Source organism: Talpa occidentalis, unplaced genomic scaffold, assembly GCF_014898055.3.
Source record: "Talpa occidentalis isolate TD23 unplaced genomic scaffold, MPIMG_talOcc4v2.1 talOcc4.17, whole genome shotgun sequence".
NCBI lineage: Eukaryota > Metazoa > Chordata > Mammalia > Eulipotyphla > Talpidae > Talpa > Talpa occidentalis.
The window spans coordinates 37,757,166-37,769,210 of record NW_023601754.1 but is presented as its reverse complement, the minus strand read 5'-3'; the positions used below and the strand labels follow the sequence as shown (position 1 = coordinate 37,769,210).

Here is a 12,045-nt window from a genome sequence, read left to right as displayed (position 1 = left end):
TGATGGAGACCCGGCTTCTGCTGCCCGAGTTCTGGGGGCTGCAGCTGGCTCCCCATGGGAGCTGCCAGGTCTTCTGCTCCCTCATACCCAGGCCAGTCCCACCCAGGCCTCCAGCAATGGGGCCTGCGTGGCTTAGGAGAGCAGGGAGGAGCCCCACATATCCCGGAAAGTGTTCCCGCACCAGCATGGCGTAGACACTGCTGCTCTGGAAACCATGTGCTTTATTTGGAACCCGTTCCCAGGGTGCCTCCCCCAGGGGTCGTAGAAAAGCTGCAAACCATGTGGTTTGGTCCAAGGCAATGGCTGCGGGACTGCAGGCAATCCCTGCCCACTGGGCCTCAGCTGTCCCTGGTCACCCTGACTTTTGGCTGAGCTGGGTGTGGGCAGCTGGGGCTCCTGGGGTATCGGCCTCACCCCCAGCGTCTTCCTCAGTCAAAGAGCCAGGAGCGGCGTCGGGGACCAGGGACAAGCATCCCCATCCGGGGCCCGGGCCTCTGTCCCCCACCTGGCTGTGCGCCACCAGCAGCCATGGTTCCTCCCGCTCTCAGTGCGCGCTGCTCCGGGTGAGAAGCCGGGGAGAGCGCGACGCCCCCCAGCTGACCCCTGCCCCCTCAGTACAGATCTGCAAAGGGCTTGGAGTAGTTGAACATCAAGTAGTCCATGTAGTAGAAGTCGTAGGCGCGCTGCCGCTGCAGGGCGGAGAGCTGGGCGAAGTACTGGTGCGTGATGCGCGCCGTGGTGCGCGCCTCCTGCGAGTGCCGGTCCTTGAAGCGCGGGAAGGTCAGGTTCCGCGGCGCGTGGATGAGGCTCAGGAAGAAGTTGGCATCGTCCTCCATGCTCTCAAACTTGCCCACAAAGTCATAGTCGATGAGGCAGGGGCTGCAGAGCCGACTGACGTGGTCCCAGTGGATGTCCATGCCCACGGGCCGGTGCACGTCCAGCAGGTACTGGACGAACTCGGGGAACCGCACGCCCGAGCCCGTCCGCAGCGCCTCCCGAGAGGCGTTGGCCCGGTACCGGGCCAGGATGGCCTTGCCGAACACCGGGTGGTAGTAGCTATTGGGGTGCTCGAACTTGTCGCGGAAGGCGGACACCAGCCTCTCGAAGGGCTCGCGCACGAACAGCATCTTGGTGTAGGTGCTGAGCCGGTGCAGGATGCCCTGGCGGTCGAAGGTGTCCAGCCGCTTGAGCGCGCTGCCGTAGTGCACGGTGTTGTGCTGGATGTCGGCGGTGGACGAGGCCAGCCCGGCCAGCACCATGAGCACCCGCTTCCAGTTGGAGCAGCCCGCCTTGGGCACCTCGCAGTAGAGCACGCGGTGCCGGTCCTCCACGAAGATGCGCGACACGTGGCGGGGCGTGACGGCCCTGCGGCTGCTGCTCGCGCGGTACTTGGCACAGGCCTCCCGCATCAGCCGCTTGCGCTCCTGCTGGCTCTGGTGCAGCCCGGCCCAGCGGCCGTCCAGGGCCCAGGGGCCCGGGCGCACAAAGGTGCGCGCCGAGCCGTTGACTGCGATGGCTGCTGCGGGCATTTTCTTGATAAGCAGCCGCCGGCGGCGCTGCCGGGATCGCAGGGGCGCCCCTTTGGGGACGTGGGCTGGTGGCCGGTCAGGCACCCGCAGGTCGAGGCCCCGGGGGGACCGGCTGGACAAGTCTGGAGTGATCCTCTCCGTGGGTGCCTTCAAGTCGCCATGCTGGGAGCTGCCTGCTGGGAGGCGCTGGGGGGAAATGAGAAATGGTTACCAGGGTGGACAGAAGTTGGGCACTGAGGGTCCCACGGGCCAGGCCCTCCCACGGTCGGTCCCCTGCACTCTCTGGGATCCAGGGATTCTGGGATTCAGGAGGAGGGAGACAGGTAGACCCGGAAGGAGGTGACTCCTCTGGCCTAGGCGTCAGCGCTGCAGCCACCTGCCAGGGCTTTGCCAGGAGGGCAGCGCCCGAGGCCCACGTGGCATGTCCGCCACAAGATGGCGCCGGCCTCCCAGGAACTCGGCCTGAGCTGGGGCCTGAGGAGTTGGCCTCACAGACACCGCCTCTGTTCGCACCCTCCAAAGCCAACATCCTTTGGGATAGGGAAATTCATGGGGCTGCAGGCTGGGCCTTGTTCCCAAGGCGCCTGAGAAGGACTGGACACATTTCTCTTTCCAAGAATGACTTGGCGGTGAGCTGGGGATTTTCTCCCCTGCCCTCCCCAGCTTTCCCCTGGCTGCCCTGCTGTGATTTATCTGATTCTCAGAACTCACATTGTGCGGCTCTTGTGGCCTGAGGTTGAACTTTATCCCTGAAAAGCAAGAGAGAACAGTGTTAACAGTGAACGGACCACACCCCCTCCAGAACCTGCTTATGGGCTCCCGACTGTGGGTGCGCAGCTGGAGGGTGCCTGGGTGGGCTCTGTGAGGAGGCAGTTCAGGGAGCAGGCAGGAGAGGGCCCGTGCTGAAAAACGACCTCTGCCCTCACCCACATGGGAAGTACAGTTGAAGACGAGGTCCCGCTGGCTCCCATTCGGTGCCTACTTCTCTGTGCTCACCAGGAGAGCCAATGGAAGGTGTGCCCACCTACCCATTCACAGTCCTTAGGAGGAAAGAATCCTTCCAAAGGCTCTGCCCTCCCCCTGTGCCCCCATGGGCCCTGCCCTGGTCAAGTCCATGTGGACATTCTGTGCTCGAAACAGGAAACACTCCTGCCCACACCTTGCTCACCAGGCCTGCGAGTGGGACATACTCCTTACCCTCCAGCAAGGGTCTCCTGACTTGCGCCAGGAAGTACCCTAACCTGAGCATCTTCCTCTGGGTTTTGGCCTTCTGAGATGGTCCTGGGGATTTGGGGGTGAGCTGCCCACAACCGGCTCATCCTGTTCTCCTTCCAAGGGCCAAGCAGGAGCCGGGCACAGAGCGTGTGTCCAAGGAGATTTACGGGGGAAGATGGCACGAGATCAGGGATCATGGGCACACACGAAATGTCCCCCCCCCACCCCTGCTCTTTCCCTGGGCTGGGGTAACAAACGCCAGAGGAGACGATTCTGTTTTCTACCCTATTTGGTCTGCTTTGGCAGAACATCCTGGGAGGACACGTGGGCTTTCCTTTGGGGGAACCTATTTAGGAGTTTGGGCCTCCTTACCCCAACCCTGCTGGTTGCTGAGGCAGTTGGGGCCTGCCTGCTCCTCTGGCATGTGAGTGGACATTTCCTCTCTAAGGCTTTGCCAGAAGCCAAAGCCACAATCAGGACCAGCCACCCCTTCAATAAGCAGGGAGCTGGAATTTGCAGCTGGCACAGTGGTGCACCTGTCTGACCACGCCTGAAAGAGTGCCACCTGCATTGACCGGGGTGGGGGTTCTGGAATCCCAGCCCTTAGCTCTGTGGACTAGGCAGATCAAGTGGCTGGAGCCCAGCCCGTGAGAGGACATCCGGGTCCTCTGTCCCCAACCCAGGGGCTCCTCCAGCTTCCCCTTGAAGTCATTTTACAACTTCAGCCACTGCTATGACTCTGGCTTCAGGATCCCCCTGAGACGGGCTCACATATCTCCTTCATTCATCTGCAAGCATTAGGGGGCGTGAGGTCACCCCTGGCCTGGGAAATTTCAATTCCTTGACCCTTCTCAGTTCTCCCTTGAGTCCAATGAGAAGTGGAAATGAAGGCGGATCACGGTGTCTTTCTTCTGAGCGATACTGTTATTTGACCCCTTTGGGCTGGGGACAGAGTGTGGCCTGCTTGGACAAAAAAGCAGCGTGTCCACACCATTCCAGTCACTCCCAAGCCTGTGTCCACATGTGAGGCCATGCTGGGGGGAAGCTTTGAAACAGGCCTCCCATGGAGGCTGAAGGGAGATTTTGCGTAGAACATATTGCATGGCTGTGAGCAGTGGGGGCCCTGAGCCCTCGTCTGGGTACCCCTCTCAGCCCCAGAGCCAACTTCCCTCCTGCCAGCCACCCTCTGCTCTTCCCCACACCATCCTTACGGCGCCCGCCCCTGGCATGAGCATCCAGAGCTCATTTCTCCCTGGCTCAGGTGGGTTTTCCCTGCAGTCAGTGATCACAGGTCCCTTCAGCGGAAGGGGCCCGCTGCACCCTCAATTTCCCTCCACACTGCCGGGCTTCCTTAATTATTTTCTTCTGGTGATGGCAGCTGGTTCTGCTAAATCACCTCTCCTCCTCAGAGTCTCAGATACGGGAATTTACTCTGCTTGTCAATCCTGTCAACTTGTCAAGGTGCAATGGTGCTTATTTATATTCCTTTTCTAGAGCAAATGAGTCACACCAGATTTGGCCAGGAGTGGGGCGGAGGAGACACTTCCTAGAGGCTCCCTGCCCCCCTGATGGAGTCGGACAAGGACGTGCTCATCCAGTTCACGGTCCCTGTGGCTGTGACCGGCCACCGGCACTGTCCCCACAGCCTGGGGTCTGTCCTCGGAGCAGTCCTGCAGACCAGAGAGGAGTGGAGTACAAGCTGTTGCCAAAGCTGGCCCACGTGAAGGCTGGCCGGCTGGAGAGAAAGCCCTGCTGGGCAGAGCCTGGGACGGGAGTCTCCTGACCTCTTGGCCACTCTTGTCTGCAAAGCCAATCTGACTGCAGTTGCCCTCTTTGGAAACACATGCTTTGTGGGAACCAAACAAGAGATCACATGTGAAGCCTGAGCTTGCTAAAGTCCTGTGTTCCTGACAATTAAATTTAAGGCAGTTCAGGGCCTCCCTGGTGGTGCAAGGGGTTGAGCTCAGCACTATGAAGCTGTCTGCAGCCTCTGCAGCACGAGTTCGATCCCTGACCAGGGAGCTACCCACATGGCGCAGCAGACCTCGTCTGTCTCGCCCGCTGCTCCCCTCAGCAGTGTATTTCAGCAATCTGCCTGTTCTGCTCCCCACTCTATCTGATGAATCCTCTCACCCCCCACACCTCTGGCCTGTACCCCAATTCTTGTATGCATAAATAAATAAATCTTTTTAAAAAAAAATTAAGGCAGTTCTTTGAGCAAAGACTGACGCTATTCACTCTTTGGAACAAAGACAAACTTAATGAAGAAAAGACTCTTCCCGAGTGTCCCTAATTTTTCCATGGAAGAAGCTGCTCTTCCACACACTGCTCAGATGAAACCTGAAGCAAAGACCCCCCCAGCTCCAGGTAACTGAAAGCCTTGGGTGTCTGTGTAACCCCCGGAGTGTGGGGTCTGCGTAACCCCCAGTGGGCTGCACTTCAGGACCCTGGACAGAGAACCCAGCGCCAGGCAGCAGAGGGCCCGGTCTCTGCGGCTACCAGGCACCATCAGAAATGGTGCCTTAGGAGACCAGGGGACAGGGACTTGCCTAGCATAACCCCCACCAGCCGCTCCCAAGCACCCCCAAAAACGTATAATCTAGGTGAAACAATGGGCTTGCAGATCAACAAAGCCATTCCCCTCCCCCTCTCTCCCCCCAGCCTCCACTTCCACCCAGTGCCAAGGCTGCCATGTCCTCCCGCTGTCCGTGACAGGTGGGGCCCAAGGTCAGTCACGCACACGCTCCACTCTCTGTGTCTGAGTTACCTGTCCTCTCCTTTCAACATATCGTTAACAATCTGTAACTGAGCTCTCTCTCCCGGCACAGTAAGAAATAAACAACCGCTTCCTCTTTCTGGACAGATGACATTCGCAGAGTGGTTGAAACACACAATATGATAAGCGCGAGCATCGGTGAGAATAAACAAGGCGTGAGTGATTGGGACTGCCAAGTGCGTGCCACGCCGCGAACTCCTCATTGGCTGAAGGGCTTGACTGAAAAGCTGCTTGGCTACGCGCCAAGGGGAGGCAAAGACTGATGAGGACGTGTGAGCCTGCTGTGCAGACAGGGGACACTGTCATGGATCAAAGAGGATCCACATGCTTGCAAAGGACTGGAAGTAGCTTACGAGCCCTTGTTTCCCCTCTGTCCCTGCCCTCGGAAGATTGTTTGAGGGCAGTGAGGTTATTCTGGCCCCTCAAATCCCAGCCCCAGGCCCTGATGGGCAGTAGGGGGAGGGTCCTGCCACTCAGAACACTGGACCTGGTGGAAGGCAGAGCTGTCCTCAGGAGGGACACATATGGGACACATATGGGGAGAGCCGCAGAGGCTAGGAGAGGGAAGTGGGCATGGATCTGAGGCTGGCAACCCTGGACCCCTTGAGTTTCCTGTTCCAAGATGCATTTCCTCAGCTCCTTTTCTACGTCCTGGTCCTCTGGTGGCTGAGCCTGCATGGCAAGGCCATGCTCCTTCTGAAGCCTTGTGTGTGGGGGGGGTCCTTCCTTGTGTCTTCTAGCTTCCAGTGGCCCAAAATGTCCTTGATTTGTGACAACTCACAACCAGCCTCCACTTGCTCTTCAAGGCCACCTTCCCTGGGCCTGTTTAAGGACAGCAGACATTTAGACTCAGGGCCCATCGTAACGACCTCATCTCTCTTTTTAAAAATATTTATTTATTTATTTAATACCAGAACCGGGGTATAGGCCAGATGGACGGAAGGATGAGAGGATTCAACAGAGACAGAGCGGGGAACAAAACAGGCAGACTGTCAAAGTACACTGCCGAGGGGAGCAGCGGGCGAGACAGGAGAGGTCTGCCGCGCCATGTGGGACCCTCGCCGGGAGCTGGGATCTAGCTGGCACTGCAGAGGCTGTGGACAGCTTCACAGCATGGCGCTCAACCGCCTGTGCCACCAGGGGAGGCCCAACAACCTCATCTTAACTTGTTTACACCTGCAAAGACTCTATACATTCATACTGACAGGTGCCAGGATCGGGGGCTTCAATATGTTTTGTGGGGGACACAATTCTACCCATAACTGGGTTCCTCCACTTCAGAGAGCTTTAAGAACACTCTGAAGGTGGGTAGGAGCTGCCTGGAGAGGTGAGAAGGCATTTCTCCTGCTGGGCTGGGTTGTACAATCAATAGGGAAGGATTGTGTTTTGGGGGTCGGTACCCAGTATTGTCCATCTATGTCCTATTCTGGCAAAATGCCTGGCACATAGCAGGAGCTTAATAAGTGATTGTAGAAATGCTGGTGCTGCCTGGACTGAGAGCTGGCCCTGGAGGTGGGGGTGGGCACTGGGTCCGGGGTTCTGGGTGGTGTCCACCCACCCCTGCAGGGGCTGCCCTGGCTCAGCTTGGCAGCCAGGAAAGGGTCTGCACATCTGGGGACCATCTGCCAGCTCAGTGTCTAGATGCAGACAGAGCCCCGGCTGTGTGGGCCCCTAGTGGTGGCCACGCCTCCTCTGGCTTTCTCCCACCATTTCGGGCTCTGCTCCTTGCTGGGGTGGAGGAGGGGAATGGAGTGTGGGGGGGCAGTGAACTCCCCACCTTGGCCTCCCATTGCTTCATTGTGAGCTGCTACCTTCATCTGGGCAGATTGTTAATTCATGTAGATTAGATGCAAAACTGAAGTTTAAACACACTCAGCAATTAGAGGGCAGTCTGGACTCGAGGCACAGAATTCAGATGGAAGAAGCCTCACCGAAGGGCCTTAAATTCTCACTTGTGTTCACAGGAAAATGCAACTCATTAAATTCTCTGCTCGGGTCTCAGCGCACAGCCCGGAGACCAGCTGCTGCCCCCACAGCCATCGCTGATGCCCGAGGCCAGGGCTGGGAGCCAGGCTTGCTGCTCCTGGACCCAGAGGGGGCTCTGTGGTCAGAGTGTGGACCTCAAGGAGAGGTGAGAGTCGGGGCAGTGGCCCTGCAGGGGCCTCTGTCCAGCGGTGAGTTCCTTCCAGTGCTCTGAGACAACTGAACTCCTAATGGGGTCACACAGTGACCTTCAACCTTTGGCCCAGACAGAGGAAGGGTTTCTGCTCCCTTAGCCTGGACATCCACTCTGAGTCACAGGTTTTGACAAGGGGTTAGTGTATTTAAAAAGAAGAAAGGAAAAAAAGAGTAAGCGTGAGGACAGCACTGCTGTGTGATCCTCCACAAATCCCTTGGCCTCGTGGAACCTTAATTTTCTGTAAAATGGAATAAAAATATCCATCTTGCACATCATGAAATGTGCAAATGAAATGCTGCAGCACGCTAGGCAGAGAGCCCGTGGAATGGATGCCTCGGTTCCTGGCCTCTGGAGCTGGCGGCTTTCCCTGAGCCCTGCCCTGCCCCAGCGCAGGGACCCTGGGCCCTTTTGCATGGGAGGGAAGCGGGAATCTTCCTGTCTCGGTCTGATGGGCCCCTGACGGCTCTGACGGCTTCTTGTTTTGTTTAGTGATTCCGTTCCCGTGCCTCCATATTAGGCTTCACCATTCCACTGGGTAGTTCCCGCCAGCTCAGCCTTGGCTGTGAATTCCCTCAGAGCTGTCAGAGCGGAGCATCGGAGCTGCCTGTCAAGCAGTCAGCTGGTTAGCTGGCCTGCGAACCTAGCAGCTGTCCTGCCACTCCACACCCATCCATCTGCCCATCACTTGGTGTGGGGGGGAGCCTGAGCATCCTCCCTGTGCGCCCACCTATCCATCCACACGCGAGGCGTCCTCAGCTTCCAGACTTGCTGTGTCAGAGCCTGGGGGTGACTCCTACCAAATTAGGTGGGAACATGTTGCATGGGACTGTGTGTTGCATGGGACTGTGTGTTGCACAGGACTGCGTGTTGCCCGGGACTGCATGTTGCATGGGACTGTATGTTGCACGGGACTGCATGTTGCATGGGACTGTATGTTGCACAGGACTGCAGGTTGCCCGGGACTGCAGGTTGCCCGGGACTGCAGCTTGCATGGGACTGCACATTGCACGGGACTGCGTGTTGCCCGGGACTGCATGTTGCATGGGACTGTATGTTGCACGGGACTGCATGTTGCATGGGACTGTATGTTGCATGGGACTGCAGGTTGCCCGGGACTGCAGGTTGCATGGGACTGCAGCTTGCATGGGACTGCACATTGCACAGGACTGCGTGTTGCCCAGGACTGCATGTTGCATGGGACTGCGTGTTGCATGGGACTGCATGTTGCCCGGGACTACATGTTGCATGGGACTGTGTTTTGCATGGGACTGCAGGTTGCCTGGGACTGCAGCTTGCCTGGGACTGCACATTGCACAGGACTGTATGTTGCACGGGACTGCACATTGCATGTGATTGCATGTTGTGTGTTGCATGGGATCCCATATTGCATACTGCATGAGATCAGACTTGCTATGTCTTATGTTCTCTTACACCATGCATGCCGAGGGGTGTGTCTCTGCCACAACCATGCATCCTTCCTGCCGTGTGATGGGGCGTGCACTGGGTGTGTAGTGTGTTCACATGTGTGTGGTTTTGGACAGCACACGGCACAAGGAAGACATGCCTTGTCTTCCCTTCACGTATTCTTTCAACAAACATGGGCTTGGAAGGGAGAAGCAGGAGCGAGAGGATCCTGCCATGGATGAGAACTAACCTCGTGACACCACAAGGCCATGGTGCCCCTCGAGGCTTCTGTCTCTGCCACCCCTGAGTGTTGGCAGCATGTTCATGTGGCACAGCAGTCACGCTTCAACCCCACATGTTCATTTACCCCACAGCAGCTGAGCACCCCGATGTGCCAGGCAGCGGCTTAGGCACCAGGGACAGTGTCTCAGCCATGAATGGGACGCCTGCGGCCCCTGCCCTTGGGGAGCTCAGGGCAAACTCAGGGCATCTGTGACAACTAATTGGCACCTGAGGGTAATGAGGGCTTTCCTGGCAGAGCTTGGTGACCCTGCGCCATGGGAGCAGGGCTCAGGGGATGGAGGGAAGCAGAGGCAGAAGGATGGCACTGATGCTTGGCCAGAGTTAGCAAGCCAGGGGCCTTATATCTTGGCCAAAGCACGAGAACCTATCTCAGGCCCAGGGGGAGCCTGGTGGGGCATTCAGCTGGCAGTAATGTTGAATTTAATGGCCGTTCTGAGATGAAGCGCCAGAGACAGCAGCAGAAAGTCTGGCTGGGGGTGTGTCACTGTCCAGGCAGGAGGTGCCTGAGTCCTGGACCCAGGTGCCGACGGCAAAAAGTGGAGAAAGATGAAAGAGTCTATCGGGACATGTGCTGGTAAATGTCTGACGACGGGCTCCATGGATGGTGCTGGGGAAGACCCTAATTTGTAGTGTTTGCTGATTCCGGAGCGCCAATATTCCCACCACTGCAGATTTCAAGCTACTGATGTGCAGGAGAAACAGGATCCCCGAGCCTGGGACAAGCCAGCCTCAGCAGGACTCGGGGTTTGACTGAACGGGACGAGAGACCCTGGTTTCTGGCTCGGGGAGCTGATGGACAGCAGTGCCATTTCCTGAGAAGGGGCTAATCCTCCTGGAGTCTGCGAGAAAGCGGGCGAGGCAGTCAGTCAGCCGAAGCCCTGCGGCCGGCCTGGCCTGCGTGCTGCCTTTGTCCAGAGCTGGCGGGGGACCACACCACGGGCTCTGAGGGCCTGGTTGGCGGTCACACGGGTGGTGCTGTCTGCTGTTTGACTGTCAGGGCACCTAGTGACCGCCCTCCAGCTGGCTCTGCGGGAAGGGGCTTCATTTGACCTAAACATTGGTGAATTCCCTCCAGGGGGTACCAGCAAATAAAAATGAATGAGTCGGGCTGCAGCCCAAGGCTGCGGGTGGCCCCAGGGAGGGCTTGTCTGTTTGTGGGGAGAGTGCCAGCAACACTGACTGGACACCCTGTGACAGACTCTCCCACACCGGAAGGAGTCAGGCCCTCGGAGGCCGCCAGTGGGGCAGCCTCATTACTGAGGTGGCCGGGCCGTGAGATAATGATCGGTCCAGCTCCAGCCAGCCTCAGGATGTGTCATCCCGGCGGTGGCGTCAATGACTAAGTGGCCTGTGGCTGTCAGACCTGTCACAGCTGTTGCCTGTGATACTCTGAAGAGCCACTGAGGTAAATCCACCCTGGCTGATGCTTCTGTGAAGCCACTGCAGGGGCCACTCTGTCCTGAGGGAGGCCTTCCAGGCCGCCAGGGACCTGGATCCTGGCCCAGGAGATTGCAAAGGGCTGCCCAGGACTTGGGGATCCCTGAATGGTCAGGTACCTGTGGTCACCACTGCCCGTTGATGGTACCCAGGGGGCTCCCCAGTCTGGACAGCTACTACTTCTTCCCAGCCCTCACACAACTCCAGGCCCCTGTGGCCTCAGCGTCTTCCCCAGCACTGCTGCATTTTAAGCGTCGTCCCGTGTGCTCCCAGCACAGTGGAGCCTCCGGAGAGTCACAGATCGCAAGGGCAAGGCCAGTGCCTGGAACACCCAGGGTGGTGTGCCTGGCGGATAATCCAGCTGTGCTCTGCCATGGTCTGGACTGCTGGAGTCCACAAGGACTGGCCACCAGCAGCTCAGGAAGCCTCTGGTCTGAGCATTTGGACAGTTTCTCTGAGTCATAAGGGGTCCCTAAATGCAGATATTAATCCCTACGTTGGCAGTGGCTGGCTGTGGAGATACCACCTTCCCAGGATATCTGGCCAAGACCCACTTCTGCTCCCCCTGGCTGGCCCACCCCAGCTCCCTGGAGTCTGGCCAGCAGCGAACCCCCCTGGGCTGGCTGTGGGCTGAACACTGCAGCCCCAGCCCATGCGGGTGCACAGACCCCCCATCCTCCTGCTGCCTCACCTGGCACTCTGGGGCTGGACACTCTGCCTTGCACCCATGCAGAGACCTGCAGACCCTGAACACCACAGCCGGGTCCCCCCACGGAGCTGGAGCATGGACAGCATGGCTAGGACAACAGAAGGGGCAGGCAGAGGGGCCCTGAGGACTGCACACTCGAAGGTCTTTGTGGAGCAACTGGGGAGGGGCGTGGAATATTCAGGAGGACCAGCATTGTTCACCCTGATGCACCCGGGCAGGGCAGGGAGATGAGAAAGGGAGTAGATTTTGAGAGCAACCACATGAAGCGCTGGAGGACTTGTTGGGTCAAGGGGAGGTGTGGGAAGGGAAATATCTGGGGACCCCTGATACAGGCTGTCAGAGGAGGTCCAGGGGAACTAATGGGGGAGACCTGAACTTGGGGTAGGCCATGGTGAACTGGAATCGCAAGACGAGAGGAAGGTGGAGGGGTAGGAGCTCGAGGGGGGACGCTTTCACCACCAGGGGGAGTGGGGTCAAAGCCTGTCCCCCAGTC

The 12,045-nt window shown here is 58.3% G+C and overlaps 1 protein-coding gene across 2 annotated transcripts in view; it reads right to left on the bottom strand.

Moving 5' to 3' along the window:
* Positions 1-209: 209 nt before the first annotated feature.
* CHST8 (carbohydrate sulfotransferase 8) overlaps positions 210-12,045 on the bottom strand; it is a 107,528-nt gene continuing 95,692 nt past the window's right edge. For both annotated transcript variants that reach the window (XM_037518144.2, XM_054697602.1), the window contains exons 3-4: positions 2,241-2,278; positions 210-1,715 (exon numbers count right to left, since the gene is read on the bottom strand). In XM_037518144.2, the coding sequence (XP_037374041.1) occupies positions 612-1,715; positions 2,241-2,278 (1,142 nt within the window). In that variant the 3' untranslated portion in view covers positions 210-611. The remainder of the gene's footprint in view (positions 1,716-2,240; positions 2,279-12,045) is intronic.